Source organism: Balaenoptera ricei, chromosome 6 (assembly GCF_028023285.1).
Source record: "Balaenoptera ricei isolate mBalRic1 chromosome 6, mBalRic1.hap2, whole genome shotgun sequence".
NCBI lineage: Eukaryota > Metazoa > Chordata > Mammalia > Artiodactyla > Balaenopteridae > Balaenoptera > Balaenoptera ricei.
This window is the reverse complement of record NC_082644.1, coordinates 47,270,328-47,293,717: the sequence shown is the minus strand read 5'-3', so window position 1 is coordinate 47,293,717 and position 23,390 is coordinate 47,270,328. Positions and strand designations below refer to the sequence as shown.

General features: G+C 44.1%; 2 protein-coding genes across 4 annotated transcripts in view; one reads left to right on the top strand and one right to left on the bottom strand.

Moving 5' to 3' along the window:
- The window catches only part of MOB3B (MOB kinase activator 3B), a 225,480-nt gene extending 202,327 nt beyond the window's left edge, over nucleotides 1-23,153 (bottom strand). For all 3 annotated transcript variants that reach the window (XM_059924630.1, XM_059924633.1, XM_059924634.1), the window contains exon 1: nucleotides 22,939-23,153. The gene's annotated coding sequence lies outside the window, so the exon portion shown is untranslated. The remainder of the gene's footprint in view (nucleotides 1-22,938) is intronic.
- On the top strand, nucleotides 17,253-17,879 carry IFNK (interferon kappa). The gene has a single exon (XM_059926362.1). It carries the CDS (start codon nucleotides 17,253-17,255, stop codon nucleotides 17,877-17,879), a length of 627 nt encoding a protein of 208 aa, XP_059782345.1.
- Nucleotides 23,154-23,390: the final 237 nt, after the last annotated feature.

Below are 23,390 nucleotides of genomic sequence, written 5' to 3'. Positions count from 1 at the left end.
GCCGCGGAGCAACTAAGCCCGTGTGCCACTACTGAGCCTGCGCTCTAGAGCCTGCGAGCCACAACTACTGAGCTGGCGTGCTGCAACTACTGAAGCCCACACGCCTAGAGCCCATGCTCCGCAACAAGAGAAGCCGCCACAATGAGAAGCCCGCGCACCTCAATGAAGAGTAGCCCCTGCTCACCACAACTAGAGAAAGCCAATGCGCAGCAACAAAGACCCAACACAGCCATAAATTAATTAATTAATTAATTAAATATATGTATATAAAAAAAACTTTTAAAAACCTATATAGTAAACCACCTGGTCTAAATATATGAGGGACATTGAAAATGGGGCCCACCAAGACTGTTTCTCAAGGTCAAACAACTCATTAGAACAGAACCAAGGTCTCCTAAAACTCTAACGCATCCACCACTCGAAGGAAAGCAAACAGCTCCAGTCCCAGTTGCTCTGTAGTGCCTGCCTCTCTGTTACGTGAAGAAAGTCAGGTCTGGACTTAGCAAGAATGAGTGCTGTGATCTGTTAGTGATGTCTCCCATGGCATCATGACAAGAGTGGTGGTACATATGGTACTTATCTGCATCTCTCCAGTATACCATGTCACACAATCTAAATCTACACAGAATAAACGTATGGACACCAAGGTGGGGAAAGTGGCGGGGGCGGTGGTGGTGGTGGGATGAATCGGGAGACTGGGATTGACATATATACATATATGTATAAAATGGATAACTAATAAGAACCTGCTGTATAAAAAAATAAAGTTAAAAAATTAAAAAAAAAATCTAAGTCTACACAATCAAAACTTTCGAGTGACTAATACAAATGTCTTTAGTTTTCTTTTTTTTTTTTTTAATTTTTATTTATTTTATTTTTGGCTGTGTTGGGTCTTCGTTGCTCTGTGCGGGCTTTTCTCTGGTTGCAGTGAGCGGGGGCTACTCTTCATTGTGGTGCACGGGCTTCTCATTGCGGTGGCTTCTCTTGTTGCGGAGCACAGGCTCTAGGTGTGCAGGCTTCAGTAGTTGTGGCACGCGGGCTCAGTAGTTGTGGCTCGCAGGCTCTAGAGCGCAGGCTCAGTAGTTGTGGCGCACGGGCTTAGTTGCTCCGCGACATGTGGGATCTTCCTGGACCAGGGTTCGAACCCGTGTCCCCTGCATTGGCAGGCGGATTCCCAACCACTGCGCCACCAGGGAAGCCCTTTAGTTTTCTTAATGTTCATTATTCACATAAAAGATACATTTATTCATCCAATTAAAAATACATATACACGCACACTAAGAGATACTGAGTTTTGTAGTTCTAATGCCAAGCCTTAATATCAATATATATTTGATACAGACAGGCAGACAGGAAGGAAGGGAGGATACATTTCAAGTTCCTCCAATTTAAAGAAACATCAAATAAAATTATCAGCCCAATAAATTTATGAAACACCTTTTAGTGACAATATGTACTTTATTAATACCTTTATCCTCCCTTCAATGGGATTTTAACACATCTTCTGAAAAGAATAAACATGACAATTTCAAGTGACTTACTTGATGACAGCAAGAAGTTTATGTAGTAATAGAAAAAGAAAAGGGAAAAGAAAACAAAAAAAGAGGGGCAAAAGGCATTTTACAATATAAAAGATATGAGTTTTTCATACTCCTCTTCTGTTTAAAACCAAAGAAACCACTGGGGTTACGATGCGATCATTGTCACTGCCTATGTTGCCTAATAAAAGAGTAATCTTATAATCCTCCACAAATACGATGTTCCACTGGAATTTGGGCATTAGATTTACATATTTTCTAGTATTATCTTCTTTTTAGGCCCCATTTAGATCACAACGTACATTCCCCTAAACACTGGCTGCTCAGGATATTAATAAGTGTGATATTTTTTTTTTAAGTACGTGGTCAAATAAGTTTGTTATACCATGGGTTAAACAAGCTTAACAGGTGTCTTGCTGTAAGATTTTAGAGGCTTTTAATATGCTAATGTACACTGTGAGTCTACATTGAACATACAAAGTTTCCTAAATTTCTTGAACCACAAAAAGCTTCTTTCACAGAACTTCTTGCAAAATTAGTGTTTCATGGAACCAACTTTGGGAAAACAGATTTGAGTACTTTCTGCACCTGAAGATGCTGTGTTGAGATTGCTCTAGCCCCTCTTCTAACAGCAGGATGCTCTGGGCCTACGCAGAGCCTGTCTCTGCATCAGGATCCCCCCAACTGATTTGAGGTGGGAGCCAAGCTTGCTTGGTGTAGCCCCAGGATGCTCCTCATAGTCTGCTTCTCTGCGGAGACCCTGGCGGGCCCCAGCTCTCGCCCCTTCTCACAGGGCCAGCAGCGCTTTTCCCTCCCTCTGCCACAGAAGCCAGAAGTGCATTCCAGCCACACCCTAGAATCATATTTGCCTGGTCTCCCACGTCCAGTCAAGCTGCAGGGACTCATAAACAGCATCCAGAATCTAAACTGACCACGTGGAGAGGGAAACGGTCTTGCCCTCCACAGGCAGGAAAAGGGACCTGAGTGTGTTCGGCTTATTTTGTCAGAAGCCAGGAGCCTTGCAAAGTCTTTTCTCAAAGAAGCCTTTGAGACGTTAAGGCTATGACAAATTTTCTTCTCTATTTAAAAAAAGAAAGAAAGAAAGAAAAACATGATATACTCAAGACACTTATTTTCACTTGAATACAGTCTAACAGAAAATCAGGCAGACCTTAGTTTTGTGTGGCCCTTGCCAATTATGTAACTTTTTGCAGCCTGGGTTCCTCAAAACTATAAAATGGGATCCTGCTGGATTCTTTTGGTGTTAAAATGAAATAATGTATGCAAACTCGGTAATACTATGCTTGATGAATGGTTAATGCCCAGTGTAGTGTTAGCTGTGGATAGTACTGAAGGATTGTCTTCTACATGTTGGCCCCCATGGGAAATAATCTCCATCTGCTTTTTTTTTTATTTTATTTTTTAGTTTTGGCTGCATTGGGTCTTCGTTGCTGTGTGCGGGCTTTCTCTAGTTGAGGCAAGCGGGGGCTACTCTTCGTTGTGGTGCATGGGCTTCTCATTGCAGTGGCTTCTCTTGTTGCAGAGCATGGGCTCTAGGTGTGCAGGCTCGGTAGTTGTGGCACACAGGCTTAGTTGCTCCGCGGCATGTGGGATCTTCCTGGACCAGGGCTCGAACCCATGTCCCCTGCATTGGCAGGCAGATTCTTAACCACCTCACTACCAGGGAAGCCCTGTTTTTTTTTTCAAAAAAAGCAAATGACAGTATCTTTCTACCAAAATAGATTTCTTGTAAGGAAAGCATGCTTTTTTTAAAGACACAAATTAATCATTTTTTTTCCTCTTTGTATAAGCCTTAGGGGAAAAAATGAAAATCTTCTATTTCAACAGTGCTTCTTCTTCTACTCTTCAGAAAATAAATAAATAGTCTCACTAGAAAGCTGCCTGTGGCTGACAGTTCCAATTCTCTTCAAATGGGTTTTTAAAAAATCTTTCCTGGGTCTCTACAATGTGTCCCATCATACCAGCCCAATCCCCAAGCCAACTCATACCAGTGCCAACACATTCTGATTGCTAGACTTTCTCCAAATGGATCAAGAGCATGGCAGAGACGGGAGAGCTGTTCATCAAAGTAGTCCCTCTTCTTCCTGGGCACACGGCTAGACTGAATTTCCCGGTATCCCTTGCACTTAGCTGTGACTAAGTTCCTGCCAATGGGATGTGACTGGAAGTGATGTATGCCTCTCCAAGCCTAACCCATACAACGCTCCCATGCATATCCTTCCAGCTCTTGCCATTTTGCTCCAGCTTGATGAAGATAAGCTCTGAAACCTTGGAAGCCACATGGAAGATGGCAGATCCACAAGATGGAAGGTGTCTGGTGCCTGATCACTGCTTGGAAAAAAGCCAACCACAGCTCAAGTACCTCTGTTCCAAACTTTACGTGAGTGAGAAATACTCCTACCATGTTTGAGCCATTCTATGTTTTTGGATGTGTTTATTACAGTAGCTGGTCTCTGGAGCATCTGGAAGTCCTAGGATTTTTTGCAATATTATGAAATACTGACAAATTATTTGTAAAACAATGAATCTAATCCTTATGTGCCAAATCAGACACTAGCTCATAAAATAACTAAATAATCTAGAACTAAGATAACATTGTAGCCTAGCTTCTACTCCAGGTTAGCCATCAGAGGTGCCAAAAGTTTAAGAAAAATGTTGTTGAAAACCTTGAAAGGGACTTCCCTGGTGGTCCAGTGGTAAAGAATCTGCCTTACAATTCAGGGGACGCAGGTTTGATCCCTGGTCAGGGAACTAAGATCCCGCATGCCACATGGCAACTAAGCCCTCGCACCACAACTACTGAGCCCGCACGCCTCAACTAGAGCCCGCGTGCGGCAAACTGCAGAGCCCACGTGCCCTGGAGCCTGCGTGCCTCAACTAGAGAAGAGAAAACCCGCACGCCACAACTAGGCAGAAGCCCGAGCACCGCAACAAAAGATCCTTCATGCCGCAACGAAGATCCCGCGTGCTGCAATGAAGACCCTGCCTGCCGCGACTAAGACCCGATGCAGCCAAAAATAAATAAATAATAAATCTTAAAAAAATGTTTCTGTGACACAAGAAAAATCTGTCATTGCTTGACTTTAGTGATGAGAACATCTTGACCCAGCCTATCAAACACCTGTGTTTCATGGGAATATAGTCTGTGTCAGAGCATTAGTATGGACTGGCATTTCTGACAATTAGACATTTCTGAGACTTTTTAGAGAAACCAAATTGGAGAGAATTGGAGTTGTTAGCTACAGGCTTTCATCTATATTTAGTAAATAACAGATTAGAATCTCTTTCTTAACTTCAGAATTGTATGATTATATTGATTATATTCCATTATGATTTGACTATAGATAGTAATCCATGATTTAACTTGATCATGAAACACATGATTTTATCTAAAAATGTTAAAACGTACAGGGATATGTATCTGTTTTGTGTATCAAGGGACACTCAGAAACTTAAGCCTCAAGCTAAACCTGCGAAAATCAAGCTTCAATCCCAACCCAGGTCTAATTAAGTAAATTATTTATTTTGTTGTCCGAAGTATAAGGGACTTACCCTAGTTTAAGGCCATCCAGTTAAAGATGTAATGCCAAATGAGATTACTTACGGGTTATCAAAAAACTACCGTGTTATTTCAGTAAAGACCTTATAATGGCGTTTCTGGAAAATGGCCTTTGGTGATCACAGATGTTAGCCTGGACCCAAATACATCATAAGCAGCTTCTCTCAAATCATCTTTTCTCTCCATCTCCACTGCTTCTACCTTTATTAGGCCACCACAACTCTCACCCAGCCTGCTAAAATATCCACCCTCCACCTGGGTTCCCTGCTTCCATTCTTGCCCCTTCTCCAAACTGTTCCCAACAAGGAGGCCCCAAAGTGATCTCTTTAAAGCACAAGTCATATGACACCACTCTCTTGCTTAAAATTCTGACATGTGTCTTCACTAGTCTTAGAATAAAATTGGAACTACATCATGACCTGCCATGCCCTACCCAATCCCAACATATCCTAGGACCAACCTCCCCACTCCCTTCACTCCAACACAACCAGTCTCCTTTGTATTCCTTGAATAGCCCAAGCTCTTCCCCATGAGAGCTTTTGAACCTCCTGTTTTCACTGCCTGAAATGCTCTCCCCACCAGCTCTTTACATTGTTGATTTTTCCTCACCCTTCAAGTCTCAATTCAGCCATCACCTCCCCAGTTACCCTCTTGCCCTGTTTATTTCCTTCATAACACTTATAACACCCTGAAATTTTATTCTTTATTGTCTGAAAATCTGGACACTCCATGAGGACATGAACTGCTTCACCTCTTTTTCTTTTTTACTGTCTTGTTTCAGGCATCATATTCTCAAAGATGAATAGATGGATGGGTGGATGAATGGATGGATGGATGAAATTATAGGCAATAGATAATTACAGCATTCTTTGTCCCATGGACCATTCATGAGAAACTGTTTTATCACATTTGGCAATGAGTGTTACTGCACTCTCCCAATGGGGATGGGTATAGGGCAATGCCAATTTCTGCTCTCTTAACTGCATCACTCCTGGAAATACAAAGTTTTAACTCGGAGGCCACCCATATGTGAGTTCTTTTCTTAAATAAAAAATGCTTGAGTTTGCAAAATTAATAGTCCCAAGAAGATGTCTTAACATTTAATTATCTATAATATTTGGGGACACAAGGCTGTCTTCACTTTGAATTTTAAGCTATCCAACTTACGAAGAAGCTCTTTCAGGAGAGAAAAAAGTCCCCGCAATGCAGAGTAAAATGCGGTCGTCCTTGGATTCCCATATCCAGGACGACCGCCCTTAGAGGAGTACAGCAAATCAAGCCCACGACCATGTGGAAGTCCAGCACACACTTCACTTTTGTTTATGGCACTGGGTCAATCTGACAAAATAGCTTGTTTTCCCAGTTCTGACTAAATGGAGGAGAGTCAGGCCTGCAAATAGTTTTCCCCAAAGTTCCTCTGTACATATAATAGGAAACGCAGGATTGGATCTGGGCAGGGACTCTGGAAATGTCAGGGCAGTCTCTCCACACTGAACACCCTGAGAATGCCAACATGTGTGACTACCCTTTTCCCCCCTTTGAGCCCTGATGAAGAAACACTGTCCCAATCCAGAACTAATGAACTCCTTCTGTAGCTCAACATGAGGAAAGTCAACAAGCCCCTGTAGAAAGCCTGCAAGGACTGTGCCCTAGCAATGTGACATCTGCCTACACGGAGGGAGGTTACAAGACTCAGCCCTGCAATACACGTGGTGGTGATGGTGGTGATGGTCACTCCTGTAAGGAAGTTGCTGGGGTCTTTGCCCAGGATGTCCCACAGCACTCTCTTCCAGAAGGCCTGCAGGACAACTTCCCCCCAGGACTCAGTGCCAAGAAAAGCTTTGCTTCTACTGAGGATTTAGCTTTTTTGCTAGTTTGTTTTATCTTTTGGATACTGTGGTTACTTTAACAGGTCTTCTTTCCCCTTTGCTTCTAGAAAGCCCAGGGACAGATTTGCAACTCTCTGCCATAATGACACTAGACAAGCATGCTTATGTTCAGACTGTACCCCTGACTTCATCTTGTTTTCTCTCAACTCTAATTTCTTTAACCATTTTTATTCTCTTGTATTATATATATTTATAAGCTGCTTCAAATCCTTGTGGGAATGAAATACATACACACAGTGGATTTTACACCAAAACTTTTACAACCCTAGACCTTGTAAAAATACAATGTGGCCTCAGACAGGCCTGGGTTTGAAACCTAATTCTGTAGATTTCTAGATATGTGATCTCAGGCAAGTCATCTAATACTTCCAAGCTTCCATTTCCTCCTCTTTAAAATAAGGGTAATAACACCTACATTGTGTAGTGGCTATGAGAATTAAAGATAATTTATATAAAGAGTTGGTACTTAGTAACTGCTACATAAATAGTTTCCTTTATTATTATTAATAACTATGCAGACTGTTACCAAGGAATACCTAAAGGCAACGTCTGGAAGACACAGGGACAGATAAAAACACGGCGAATGTCATGGGACTATGGAGGCAGAGACTGGAGTGATGCGTCTCCAAGACATGGAACACCAAGGATTTCCAGCAATAACCAGAAGCTAGAAGAAGCAGGCAAAGATTTGTCCCTAGAATGTTTTGAGGGAACCCGGCCCTGATGACACTTTGATCTTGGACATCTAGACTCCAGAACTATTAGAGAATAAATTTCTGTTGTTGTAAGCCACGTTGTTGTTTCGTTTGTTTGTTTTGGGGGGATTTTTTGGCCACGCCGCGCAGCACGTGGGATCTTAGTTCCCTGACCAGGGATCCAACCCGTGCCCCTTGCAGTGGAAGTGCGGAGTCTTAACCACTGGACTGCCAGGGAAGTCCCAGCCACGTTGTTCATGGAAATTTACTACAGCAGTCCTAGGAAACTAATACATTCTCCAACTCCTGTAGCCCCAAATGGCAGAAGTGAAATTACCAAGCCAACTTTCAATCCAGTTGACATCTGCCAAGAACTTACAGATACACACCTGGCATGTTCCATGGGGGCATATGCTAGAAAAGAACAAAGGAGGGAAAGGGGGAGGGAGAGGCTTTGATTTTAGGCCTAAATGAATTAATTCCCTTCTCTGAGCTTCAAGTATCTCATCTGTAAGATGGGGTTAGGTCTAGATTAATGATGGCAAATAGAGTTGAGTTGAGAATGGCTGTCTTAGAGAGCTGTGTTGAGAAGGATTATGAGGAGTTATCTAGGCAGAGAAGCAGATAAAGAGTCAAAATACTCCATCCTCATTCTCCTCATGCCTCTGTGACCATCCTCTTCAGTTTCTCCTTCCACTGCCCACTCTTTAAATGCAGGCTATTCTTAGGGTTCTGAAATTGGCTCACACTTCTTTTTGCACTCATGTCCTCTTTAAACAGACAGACCCATTGATTCTTATGGTCTTAATTATCACCCACAGCTTCTAGTGATACTTTCAAATCTCTCTCTCCCACCTGGATCAGTCTCCAGCCCTCATCCAGACCCATATATCCAACTGCCGAATGGACATCTCCACTTGGCTATCCCATAGACAACTCAAAGTAACCCATCTATAACAGAACCCACCAGTTGTTCCCCCCCAAGCCTGCTCTTTCTCCCATATGCTACCTCTTAGTTGGTGGTACCACTGTATACCTAGCTAAAAAAATGGGGCTCCACCCTGGTCTATTTCCTCTTTCTCACCCTCCCACTCCAAATCAATCACCAAGACCTGCCAATCTTACCTCCTAGATAATTCTCTTCTTCTCCATACCAACTATCACCATGCTAATTCAAACTCCCACCAGCTTTTGCCCTTCAAGACTCAGCTCAGAACAGCAAGGTCCTCCTGTATAGCACAGGGAACTATATTCAATATCCTATTATAAACCATAATGGAAAAGAATATGACAAAGAATGCCTATATATATATATGTATAATTGAAGCACTTTGCTGTACAGTAGAAATTAACACAACATTGTAAATCAACTATAGTTCAATAAAATAAGTTTTAAAAAAGACTCAGCTCGGATATCACTGCCTCCAGGAGTCTCTGCAAGGACAGGGACTATATATGTCTTTTCTACTCCTGTACTCCTGGAATTTAGCATTGTCTTTACACTCTAGGCAACAGATAATGATGATGATGATGATAATGATGTTAACTATCATACTGACCGCTTACTATGTACCAGGCACTGTTATTAGCAATTTACATCTCCACAACCACCCTTTGGGGTAGGTACCCTTACTATCCCTATTTACATATGAAGTTCAGGAAGTTTAAATGACTTGCTCAAAGTTACACAGTTCTACCAAGAGGTAGAGTTATTGAACCGATCTCATACAGTATACTCATAAGATAAAATAGTGACACACATACTTAATTGTTCAATAAATATTTATTAAGCATATGCTATGTGCTAAGCACTGGAGATATGATGGAAAACAAAGAAAATAAGTAAATGAGTCCAGAAATAAATTTCAGACATGGGGAAACCTCTCAGGAAACCCATTCCAGGTTTCTCTAGGGCAACCACTTTAGTCCTGAGCTGACCTAGGAATCTGGGAAGCCTAACAGTCTTTATTTGTAGAATTCTAAGGAACTTTGTAGAAATATTAGGGGTGTCGGACAACTCAGGGTTTCCTGCTTTGCTAACTAATGCCTCCCTCACAGAGCCGAAAAGCCCTTGTGAAGTACCAGAAGGAGCTTGAGCTAGAGCATCCTTGTCTGACTTCAAAGCAGAGAAAGCCTCCAGAATCCCCTTTCTTATGGCTGCCGGCAGGCATCTCCTCTCAGTGGAAGCAGAGCGAAGGGAGCTCTCTGCTTACTGATGAAAGACTTGCAGTGTTGGCCTTGAGGCCAGAGGACCTGGGTCTCAGCCTGACTTTGCCCCCAAGTACCACTCTGACCTTGGGCAAGTCACTTTACCCCTCTGACCTCAAGAGTCTATCTCTCATTTTCCTTCCAACCCTACATTCTATGATATAGAGTCTGCACTTCACAGGCTACCTAGGGGCAAGGGTGTTGTCAGGAAGAAAAGAGGCCCCTCTCCACTGCCCATAGCCCTAGTAGATTATTCCAGACACTATCCTCAAACCCAGGCATTTCTCAGACCAAAAAAAAAAGACCCTAAAATTTGGGGCATGTGAATCTTCTGTCAGTCAAAGCAAAGCCCACTCGGCACTTCCCAGGTGGCGCAGTGGATAAGACTCCGCACTCCCAGTGCAGGGCCTGGGTTTGATCCCTGTTCAGGGAACTACATCCCACATGCATGCCGCAACTAAGGAGCCCACATGCTGCAACTAAGGAGCTGGTGAGCTGCAACTAAGGAGCCCACCTGCCGCAACTAAGCCCCGGCGCAACCAAATAAATAATAAAAATTTAAAAAAGAAAAGAAAAGCCCACTTAAATTTTTCCATAATAATACCTTTCTTTGTTCTTCATAAATGTCAGGAAACCTTATGACCATATTCAAACTGATAGTTATTAAAAGAAGCCACTGTCCTCATCTCTGCCACAGCAATTCCTTTTAAAATATTTATCCAAGACAAGAGGACATCTCTGTCCATCACTCACTCCACTCTCGTTCTTCCGGACTACAGGCACACTCAGATATGGCCTGGGAAGAAATCCACATCTACTCAGTGGGTAAAAGGGAGGGTTATTCTGGTAGGTGACCTCTCTCATCTGAAATGCTTACCACCAACTCAGAAGTGAAAGCCCCACTAGGGTTCAAACGGACCAAGAGAAACAACAGTGGAACAGGATTCAGATGGAAGCTGTTCTGATAAACCCCAAACTGAGGGTAGGTTTTACTGGTGGTGCATATTTATTTACTTACATACTTATTCCACCACGTTAAATCTCTTTTTATCTGGGGTCATTTTCTAAAAGCTAAAATTATTCCTGTGTAGGAAGTTACTATGTGCATAATCTGAAGCTGGGCCATAAAAGCGAACCAGGGGTAAGTCTGTCCACTGAGTCTCCAAAAGGGTGATATAAAATGACAGTTACCAGGAGCAATTAATACAGAGAAGTGGCAATATTCAGAGGAGGGGGGGGAAGGGATGATTTTGGAAGCTCTCAGTTTTTTCAGCACAGGTTAATACCCAAACTTGAGAACCATAAAAAAAATCACATGGCCGTCTTTTATTCAACAAACATTTGATGTCTTTATGTAAGAGGTGCCAAGCATACAAAACTGAGTAAGACACACTTCTTGTCTAGAGGAGAGGATGTATGAGTTAACCAAACAACACAGAACTGGGACTTCCCTGGCGGTCCAGTGGGTAAGACTCCACGCTCCCAGTGCAGGGGGCCCAGGTTCGATCCCTGGTCAGCGAACTATATCCCACACGCATGCCATAACCAAGAAGTCCTCATGCCGCAACTAAACATGCCGCAACAAAGATCCCGCGTGCCGCAACTAAGACCCAGCACAGTCAAAATAAATAAATAAATAAATATTTTTAAAAAACCAACTAGAACTATGTGATACCACCAAAGTAGAGGTACGATGGTGCTCATGACCTAACCAGCCTCGGGGAATCCCAAAGACAAAAGCAATGGAAGTAGGAGGGGACACTGAACGAATGCTTGAGCTGCCATCTACCACTCTGTGAACTTCTCAAGTCTCCCTAGCACCTGAATTTGTCCTCCCCGTATCTCTACACCAGAAGAACTAAACCACCAAATAACTTCCCTGTCACTGAGACATGGCTTCATTATCTTCCCTTGATCATCCGACAAATAATTATTGAGCACCTACTATGTGCAGGGTGCTGTGAAAGGCACCTGGATCTGTCTGATCCAGGTCTGATGAGCCATTTATCCTGGGCTTCACATTCACAAAGGGTTTATAACATAGATTTTAAAAATGATATCCAAATGATATCATATATACAGTCACAGGAATACACTTCCAGGCTTGAACTTCAAAGCATATCACAATTTTTATAAACCTGTTTCGGCAATTTTAAAAAAATACATACAAGTCCCCCTACTCCCATGCCATGTATCACCCATGGAAGTGGTCCAGGTGTCTCTGCATCTCTGTGAGCCCTGTGGGCATTCAAGAATGAGCAGCGAACAAGCCAGTTGTTGGACATGCGCTCACGGAACTTAGTGTTTAGTGGGGAGACAGATACCAAGTAAGGACATACCAAACTGATAACTGTAGTTACCGCAGGGGAGGAAAGAGGCATGACAGGAGGCAGAGCTGGCAAGCAAAGCTTTCACTTTATCTGAAATGTTTAAATTTTTACCATATGGACACATATCCACGTATTACTTGTGTAGTCACTATAAATTTCTATGTCAGTTACGTCATTAAGAGAAGAACAACCAAGAAAGGGACTAGAGGACCAGGGGAGAGGGGACCCCAATATGGGAGGCAGTGGGAATAAGTGAAACACCCAGTTATTAGAGCTTCAGGGTTGGTCTGGGCTAAATGAGCTGCACATGACTTTGTGGTGACCGCTGTCTGCACGCCATATGGAAAGCACTGACAGGTATGGACACAAGGCTTCCCATCTCTGAGCTCCTTACTGGGCTCAATCATCTTCTGACCCCACAAACAGAATGACTGACTTTCATGCACTGAGTCACATGGATGATCAACATGTTACTCTCACCCGGGTTCAAAACTTGCCTTTTCACGGAGAGCTATCAATCTTAGCCATACGATGCCAAATGCCTGTGAGCTGAGTCACGGCTATCTTGTCTAGACTGAAATGTCTCATCTCCATTTTGTCAAACAAATTGTGTCTTGCCCATTACTGTTAACCAGGTCATCCACATGTCAAATTCACACAGTTCCATTGACAACAGGGCAGCCCCTGCTAATCCGCTTTCCCCCTGAGGAAAGTCTGACCACATAGAAATGATCGAGAGAAATGAGAGCAGGTACCATGGAACAATGTTAGCATGTGAAAATACAGCCCACAGTTTCAGACTGGGCAGTTGTGACAGACAAATTCTGGAATAAAAACGATTCCTTACACTGCCATTCTTTTCACCTTTCTAATTATATTTTGAGATAGAGTCAGATGGCATGGCTTTTACAGAACAGAGGCATGACCAATACTGATCATGCAATAATGCTTCTGATCACAGCAATTATGTGTGAGAGTGCGTGTGTGTGCTATTCTGTCTTAGTGTGGCAGGTACCGTCTTCGGACTGTGCACAGTTGTTAGGGATGTGTGCACAAGTCAAACCAGCACAGAGAAACACAATCGAATGCCCCTCTGCATAAGGCGGACAGCTAGCAGAGGAAAAGCTTCCTGCAGAGGCCTTCATGTCTGAGTTCTGCTCTAAGAGCTCAATGGGAGCTGGCATGGTGGATACGGTTGCCAGATAAAATACGGGACACCCCATTAAATTGGAATTTTAGATTAAAAAATTAATGATTTTTAGTATAGGTGCATTCCAAATACTGCATGGGTCTTCCATATGGTTGTTTGCTACATCAAGCAATTCTAATGGTGGAAGAGGGGACAGCAGGCCTGTCAATCATCTTTCCTTTTTTGTCATGAATATTGTACATGAGGAATGAGGTACACGCTATAGGGAGGACCTATGAATTACTCCTGTACCTGAAACACTCAGAACATACCTACTTCTTCAACCGCAGACTCCTTGAGATCATGGACTATACCTTATCCCTCCTTCTTCAAGGCCTAGCCCAGGGATTGGCATGTGGTAGATGCTAAAACTACAGTTTTGAATAAATGAGGATACAATACAGAATGACAATAGAGGGAGGGAATATGGGGTGAGGGGGATAAGATGACAAAACTGTACATGGCAGAAAATACAGGGACCTTCAAGACGGTTGACAACAGCCAAATCTCCAGCCACCTCCATCACCCACGGGCAGAACCTCTTAGCACAGAAGGTCAACTGAACAATCTCTTAGCTTGGTTAGTACGTTTGAACTGTCTCAAGCACAAACTATGCTAAGCACCCTGGGTGGGTGGAGATGGGGGGCACACAAAATTGGGAGATCAACACTTACACAATTATTTACTTTACAAAGCCAGAATTAAGGAGGACAAAGCACTGTAGAAGCCCAAAGAGGAACAAGCAGTTCTAACTGCGACAATTCAAAAAGCTTTAGGTATAAGAAGTTAAGTGAGGTATGTAAGAAGGTCTGGCCCTCAGAAGAGATTTGCATTTTATAAACTCTGTGTGTGTACGTATGTGCAATAATAAATATATGTATTTTATATATATATATATACATAAACCTATATTTTTTATATGCAAAGCTGTAACAATACTACACTGAACTCCCACATAGTCTGTATTATTCATATCAACTGAATTAGAACTGAATCTCAGAGAAAATTCACATCTCCTTTTTAAAGTACCCTAGAACAGAAATGTTTGCATAAATAAAGTAGTATTGATCCTATTGCAGATGTATAATATCTCTTTTTTTCAATATATATATATATATATATTTTTTTTTTTTTTTATTCACGTTCTTTTATTTATTTATTTATGACTGTGTTGAGTCTTCGTTTCTGTGTGAGGGCTTTCTCTAGTTGCGGCAAGTGGGGACCACTCTTCATCGCAGTGCGCGGGCCTCTCACCATCGCGGCCTCTCTTGTTGCGGAGCACAGGCTCCAGACGCGCAAGCTCAGCAATTGTGGCTCACGGGCCTAGTTGCTCCGTGGCATGTGGGATCTTCCCAGACCAGGGCTCGAACCCGTGTCCCCTGCATTGGCAGGCAGATTCTCAACCACTGCGCCACCAGGGAAGCCCCTTTCAATATATTTTGTTTGAAAAATAGTTTGCCTTATTAAATAAGAAATACTTGCTGCCTATAGAAAACTTAAAAAATCTAGGTAAATAAAAATACAAAACTAAAAATCACCCATTATTTTTCTAGTCAGAGATAATGACTCAATATTTGTAGCATATATACTTCTAGATTTCTTCTGTACATATATGCATATGTTTATATTTAACAAATCAGACTCTGTATAGTACCACGTAAGCTTGTTTTTAAGCTACAAAGTGTATCCATCCAAGTAACCAAATATATTCCCACAACATAATTTTTAATGCTTGCACAGACGTTTTCTACGGATGGTTTACTCAACCAAGTACCTACTGCTGAACATTTCAATTGTTTTCAGTTTTTTGCTGTGATGAACTTCCTGACAGCTAAGTCCTTAAAAGACATCCATCATTATTTCTTGGAGATCAACTCCTAGAGGGAGAATTGCTGAGTCAAAGATTATGTACATTTTTAAGGCTTTTGATACATAGCACCACCTTGCTCTCCAGGAAGTTTGTGTCAATTTATATTCCTGTGTAAAAGGGCCCATTTTCCTAATTATTTTTCTAAGTTAGTCATCCCACAAAATATCTCTGTGAAATCAGAATTTATACAGAGAGAGCACATAGAGTAACATTATGTAGTAGGTTTTCTTCTCATAGTAAACCAGTCCAAAAAGCCAGGATTTTAAGATGTCTCACTTGTCTACAATTAGCCTTTGGTGTAGCCAGCTAATTTAGACACAAACATTTTAAGCAATTTTGCAGTCCAAGTCTGCCATATTTATGGAACAGTGGTTGCTTACCATTCTAAAATGATTTTATTGAAAATTAATGAATTTCTTTTTTTAAGGTGGTAACTAAAGCTAGCCTTATTTAATGACATCCCATTTCACATTCCTGGAGAAAGAAATTTTCTTTGACCAAAACCAGAAGAAGGTTATCTGGTCAAACAGGGTGAAAACCATAAGTGGTGGACAGCCATTATTACCACAGTAATACTGATCCAGGTGTGAATTAGCTTGGCTAAAATGGGTGATCACCTACTCATAATACCTCCTCAAAAACAAACAGGAACAAACAAAAAAAACTTTACAGCACACAGAACCTCTAAACAAGAAGGAAAGACAGCTAAGTTAAAGTTTTAAAATACTGTCTAAACCATATCTAAAAGTTAAAAAAAAAATGCATGATACTACAAGAGAGAAGTTAATGAGGCAGAAAAATATTCCCTGATATACAACCCTCTGGAGGACTTCTAAGAAAGAGATCAGATCATACAAAATGCTATGCGGGGGTGGTAAGCACTGGTTCAGGTTTAACTAAAGGAAAGGATAGTTGGAGAGTTTCAACATTTCCTAATGGCAACAGAAAACTAAGCTGGCCTAGTCTGTTCTGTGATAAGTGCCATGCTCAACGACCCACTCTGTTTTTCATCTTTTTTGAGGCCCAGAAAAATCAAATAAAAAGAGAAAATATCCAAACATTGAAGCTTAATTTAAGGACTTCCCTGGTAGCGCAGGGGATAAGAATCCGCCTGCCAATGCAGGGGACAGGGGTTCGAGCCCTGGTCCAGGAAGATCCCACATGCTGCGGAGCAACTAAGCCCATGCGCCACAACTACTGAGCCTGTGCTCTAGAGCCCGTGAGCCACAACTACTGAGCCCACGTGCCCCAACTACTGAAGCCCAGGCGCCTAGAGTCTGTGCCCCGCAACAAGAGAAGCCACCGCAAGGAGAAGCCCAGGCACTGCAACGAAGATCCAACACGGCCAAAAATAAAAATTAATTAATGAATTATTTTTTAAAAAGCTTAATTTATCAAGATTGGAAACAATCTAACCTATTTTATGTTCTAGTGGTCTTGCAATCAAATAATCAGAGTTATTTTGTCAACGTCTATGATTAACTCAATGAGAGAAGATGTTCGGCTACAGGGTCAGGTACAAATATTTCCTTGGAGGATTGCTCTCTCTTGTGTAATAGTTTTAGGTGAGCAGGTGTATAGAGTCCCAGTTTTCAGTGCTTTCTGAAACAGTCTGCATCAGCCTTGTTCCGATGAGTCCATAGTACTGGGATGGATCATCCAGGCACCTAAGATAACACAGTGGTAATGCTTTGCTCACTTCTCTGAAAAAAAAAAAAAAAAAAACCAAGATTGCATTCCCAAAGTCAATGTAGTCAGCCAAAGTCAAAAAAGCCTCAGAGGCAAAGGGGCCGAAACCGTGAGTACCATAAAATGACGAATGAGAAAACTCCTCCCCACTGAAGATACCCAGGTGTATAAAAGGCACACGAAGTAATACTTAAGACCTAAAACCTCACTCACTGTCAACCTTGAGTCTTGTGGATTTTTCAGCTAAGGGGGCGAGGAAAAAAAATGAGCGCCGAGCCTGATGTGATTCGAAAGTGCACGTGGCCAGTGTGCCTCGTGGGTCTGTTCGTCACTGGCATCCTCTCTCTGGACTGTAGCTTGCTGGATGTTCACCTGAGGAGAGTCACCTGGCAAAACCTGAGCCTTCTGAGCAGGATGAGCAAGTCGTTTCCTATAGAGTGTCTAAGGGAAAGCAAGGCTTTTGAGTTGCCCCAAGAGATCCTCTCACACACCCAGCCTCTGACGAGGGACATCAAGGAGGCCTTCTATGAAATGTCCAGACAGGCCTTCCACATCTTCATTCAAGACACGTTCAAATCCACTTGGGAAGAGAAACACCTGAGACAAGTCCAAATCGGACTTGATCAACAGCTGCAATACCTGGAACAATGCTTGGAAGAAGAGGAGGAGGAAAACGAAGACATGAGAGAGATGGCAGAGGATGAGTGGACACAGTCAGGAGCTCCGGTCCCCCAGCTGAGCAACCTAGAGCTGAGGAGATATTTCAACAGGATAGACAGGTTCCTCAAAGATAAGAAATACAGTCACTGTGCCTGGGAGATCGTCCGAGTGGAAATCAGGAGATGCTTCTACTTCTTCCATAAATTCACAGCACTACTCAGGAGGAAATGAGGTATAATCTTAGAATTCAAATTCCATTTCTCTCCCAAATCTCCTTTTCCCTCTCTTCCTCCTTCATCTTCTGTTTTAAGGATTACTGTGCTACGCCAAGGCTCCCCTCTGTTGGATTGGTGGTGGTTTAGGTAATGTTCACCGTTTCTGAAGTTTGGCAGCCACATGCACCTCTCTAAAGAAAAGTGATGCCAACCACCTCCTGGGTGACCAAGAGTCTTGTTAGGAAGTCCTGAAGACAGTTTTAAAGGAGGATTCCCCCTCCAACTTCTACTTTCTGTTCCTCTTTCCCTTTTCTCTTTCGTACGTGCTTTGCTCTATCTCTCACCTTTGAACTCCACCAAAACAATGGCTAGAGGACACGGATCAGAGAATATTGCAAAATGTTACACCTCAATGACTTAATCCTCTTGTTGCCAAGGTTGTTTATTCTAGGAAAGTTCAGCATGTTTAAAAGAGCTTATACACGCTCCCATAGAGTTAAAACCCTTCCTGTCTCCCTACTGTAAAAAAAAAAAAAAAAAAAAAAAATGAAATTTCTGGCCCATTTGCTTCTCAACTTGGTTTGGTTAAAATGATACAAAGTTTGTGGCTTGGTATTTTATTACTTTAAGAGAGTGAAGATCCATGGTGATATTGGATGGTTGAATTAGATGCCTATGATTTAATGCAGAGAGCACTGTTCATTCCTAATGCATACTGTGTGATTTTTACATCTAAAGGCATTGAAAATGCTGCAGAAAAGTTTAATATCTGCCTTTCATTGTTTTTTGTTTGTTTGTTTTGTGCCTGAAATGAAATGCCTACAGTCAGACTATGGAAGAATTTCAGACTGGATTTTCCCAATTAGAAAGCCACTTTCTATTTGTTAAATAAATTTAATAATACATGACACTTTAATAGACTTTATCTTTTTGAAAGTTATTTTGTACCTAGATTACCCAGCTTATTTACTTAACTTTTCTTGTGTGGTCCTTCATCTGTATTAATTCACCTTCTAGCTGAAATGAATCTTCTCTTCCTCTCTCTCCCCTACCCCATTTCAGAACCATCTACCTTCAAGCAAGAATTCACAGAGATTGCGGCTACCCAAATGCATCAAAGAGGGTGAAATGTACCCGGTTCAGCTCTTGGAAGGCTTCTCCTGCTATTACTTTAACAGCACGCTGCTAAACTGTTTAGATTCAAGATTCATCCAAGTACAGGGCTCCGACAATGTAGTCAAACTGAGAAAGTCTTGTGATAAAATTGAGGCAAATTCAGTCCAGAAGTTAGAAGAAATGTTTAACAGCACAAGAACTAGCTGTGGATCATGGTATACGGGTTATCAGTGGAAGGATCAGACAATAAAATGAGTTAGTATAATCCATTTAGAAAAAAACTCATCAGTAGTAGTTCTAAATTTTAAAAAAGCATTACAAGCTATAAAGGAGTTAGGGCATGCAAGCTACTGAGCAGAAAGTACACACTTAATATTTTCCATGAATTTCTCTAATAATGCCTTTGCATGGTCTCCCTTGTAACTCTACTGGGACCGTGTCAGTGACTTCAGCAAGTGATGGTTGCAGTCTTGCTAAATGTTTGCAATGCAAGAAGGAAGAGAATTGACGCTTCAAGTCAATAAAGATTGTCTGATTGTACTGGCAGGGGCAGAAGTCAGAACAGGATGTTTTTATTAAGAGCACCACTAGTCAGAAAAAGGAGAACACTCTCACTGAAAAATAGGTAAGGACACAAACTGGCACCATCACAAAGAAATACTAACAGGCAATGTGAAAAAATGTTTAATCTCATTTATGATTAAAGAAATTCAAAAGAAGACAATAAGATACTCCCCTCCCACCAGTCTGGCAGAGATAAAAAAGAGTGATAATATAGACTCTCAGTGGGGTATAGGGGAAAAAAAAACTCCTATGTATCGATGGGGAGAGGCTAAACTGGCACAAGTTTCCTACGGGACAATATGGCATTTTAAATATCCTTAAAAAGTACATTAACTCCTTAGACCTGGCTATCCTATCTCCAGAAATTTATTCCAAGGAAATACCTGGATAAGACTGTTTAATGGAGCCTTGTTTATAATATCCCTCCTTCCTGTTTTAATTTTCACCTCTCTGTATTTTCTGTTTTTTTCTACAATGCTGGGAAGGGTTTTCTTTTAATTCTAAAATTAAAGAAACTGTACAAGCTTATCTTTCACTGCAATTACCCTGTTTTCCTTACTGGAGTAGACTGGGACAGACACTGCCCTTTCACTTCGTTAATGATGCCTTTAGACACTTCTTGAGCAACTCAGGTCCTTCTTGTTTTTCTCCTGCTGCTGCTGCTGCTAATTTCAAAGGAATCCTTCCTTGGGGATCATTTTCGTAATGAAATCTTTGTAAAGTGCCTTCCGGTGCTTCAAAGATTTTGCTTTCTTTCTTTTGTTGGTCCCACTGGTAATATTCAGAAATCACTGGAGAAAGTGCTCTATGTGTCCACCCTCCTGACTTAGTCTCCTTTGTTCTTCTTTATTAAATGGAAGCTCAAAAGTTCTAAGTCCAGTAAAGGGAAAACTTCTGGAACTGGGCAGAGGCCAGTGCACAGTTTCTACTTAAAATGCTTGAGTGGGTACATCGGTCACGAGTGTTCAGATGGAAGCTTCCTCCCTCCCCTGTCTTGGGGCAGAGATCAAATTGTGGAGGATAAAAAAAGAGTGTAGGGCTTCCCTGGTGGCGCAGTGGTTCAGAGTCTGCCTGCCAATGCAGGGCACACGGGTTCGAGCCCCGGTCCGGGAAGATCCCACGTGCCGCGGAGTAACTGGGCCCGTGAGCCACAATTGCTGAGCCTGCGCGTCTGGAGCCTGTGCTCCGCAACAAGAGAGGCCGCGACAGTGAGAGGCCCGCGCACCGCGATGAAGAGTGGCCCCCACTTGCCGCAACTGGAGAAGGCCCTCGCGCAGAAACGAAGACCCAACACAGCCATAAATAAATTAAATAAATAAATAATTTTTTTAAAAAAAAGGTCAGTTTTCTTTAAAAAAAATAAAATAAAATAAAAAATAAAAAAATAAAAAAAGAGTGTAGTTGAGTCTCCTTGGAAGGGGACTGATTGGGTGTCAGTCACACAGAAAAAGCTGACAACCCCAGTATATGTAAGACTATGTGCAGGTATAGATTCCAACAGGTGTACAGACAGTCTCCTCTCAGTCTAAGCGACTCTAGGGGCACCAGCTGGGGGCCCTGCCCTCTCAGAGTGGCTACTGTGTTTCGGCCCTAGTTCTTCCCCCGCCCCCCCCCGCCTCCCCCCCGCCCCCGAGGTATAGTTGATTTACAATATTATATTAGTTTCAGGTGTTAAGTCCTAGTTCTTTAATAATCCACAGTCACTAAGAATAAGCACCATGTGTAAGCAAACAACTTGATAGGAAAGGCAGAGAAACAGGGCCACTATAATCTCACAGGCGCACTCACAGGGAAACTCTGTCCCCAGACACCTATTCACAGGGCCTGGGTATCCTGAACTCGGCCCTGGCAGCGTCTGCGCTGGGTCCTCCGGGTCCGTTTTTCCTAAATGCCGAGAGGGGGTCGGGACTTTACACTTGGAGCCCTATGCGAAGACAGAACTCCAGGTTCATTCTGGAGGGAGCCACTTCACTCCTGTTTCTAGAAAAAGTCTCGAGGCTTCCTAGGTTATTTGCATATCTCCATTCTCTTTAAGGCGACTCGCCTGCCCTCCAACCCCTGGAAACTCGCAGACCTCAGAGCCTTAGAGCTGTCTGCCTACCAGACATGCCCTGATCCCGTCCCGCCGCCTGGCAGCGGGCAGGCCACACGCCTTTAGGCGGAGATCGGAATCCCCTGGAACCCACCAAAGGACACCCCGGATTGGGGCGGAACCTCGCTTCCACTCTCTGCCGAAAGAGGCACCCATCTCGACCTGCGCTCTTCGGCGCGCTGGGGATAAGACCTGAGAAATGCGCCCGGGGCCACAGGCACCCGAGGAGGCGGGGAAGGAACAACTTTCCCTCCGCCCTCTAACCGCAAGGCCCGGGTGGGGCGGCCCCGCTGGGGTCGGGCTCCTCTCCTTCCCCAGGCGGGCTCCCGGGAGCGAGCTGGCCGGGTAGCTGGTGTGGAGGCCGGGGGAGGAGGACCCGAGGGGCTTCCTTGTCTCCCGAGCCCCGCCAGATGTGAGAGAGGCAAACAATAGGGGAAACGCGGAGAAACAAAAGGCTATTCGCCACGATCTCAATCGGCTCTGTCGCGTGGTCCCTGAGGGGAGGACGTCTGGGAGGGGGTCAGGAAGGTGGGTGAAGGGGGATCTTGAGGAGTTTGGGGTCTCTGGTACTTACTTGCCAGGCGCCGGGAGTCGGCCCTTTACCCTTCCAGAGGGGTCCAAAGGCAGGGAGGGGGCAATTAAAGGAAAGTTGAAGGGTTTCCACCTTCTTCCTCAGTGCAGGGAAAGGGAGGGGCTGGGATTCCAGATATTTGACAGTTGTTGGCCCAGGGGTTCGGCAGGATTTGTACGTCCTTTTCACACCCTCTCCCTCCAAGAAGCATCCACAGTCCCCGGGGCGACCTCGCCGACGGAGCGGAGTTCCCCTTCGCAGCCCCGAGCCGAGCCTCTTCCTTCAATATCAAGACGCCCTAAACGTGGTCCCCCTGCCCAGGCGCACTTTTGTAAAAGTTTGTCTTCCCGCCACCCACTGCCCAGCACGGACCCTGCAGTCATCTGCAACCCGGGATGGATTCGGGGACACACTTGTACCCCGAAGGAAGATCGATATTTTCGACAGACCTTTTAAAATCAAGGCCCCGGAGCCCGGGGTGGACTCTCGTTCACACCCGGGAAGGGCGCGGGAGGAGCCGGCCAGAAGCCAAGACGCGGGCAGGGGTCTGACGCGGATTCCAGCCCCGGAAGCCAGCGAAGGGCGGGCGGGGAAACGGGGTCCGCCGCCTCCCGCCCTCCTGTTGCACCCGCCCCCAGGTGCGCCCCGCACCTCTACCCTCCTGAGCGCGACCCGGCGCGAGCGGCCGCGGGCTGCGCCACCTCCCCCCGCTTGACGCGAGCTCTCACTCACCGTGGGGTTTCTACCTTCAGCCCCGGGGCCCTGTCGGCTCCCCGCGCCGGGGCAGCTGCAGGCGGCGCGAGAGGAAGAGGATGAGCTCGGGGCAGGAGGGGCGACGCTCGCGGATCCAGCGAGGGGCTCCCGGGCCAGCGCGCGCGGTCTCAACGAGCGCGCGGGCGAGCGAGCGCGGGACTCCAGCTGCAGACGCCGCCGCTCCAAAGCGGCCCCCACCGGCACCCGGCGCGCGTCTACCATGCGGAGGCGCGTGCGGGGACCCCCTGGCGGCCGCCCGCGGAATGGCAGCTCCGTCGGAAAGCAACGTCAGGTCACCTTTGGGTCAGCTTCCCTCCGGAAAGAGCTGGGGAATGGACAGTCTGAGCAGGGCTCCCAGCCTTGCGGAAAAGACATTGACCCTGTGGCCAGGGCGGGGAATTGGATATCAGATCAGAAAGGATGCGTTCTGG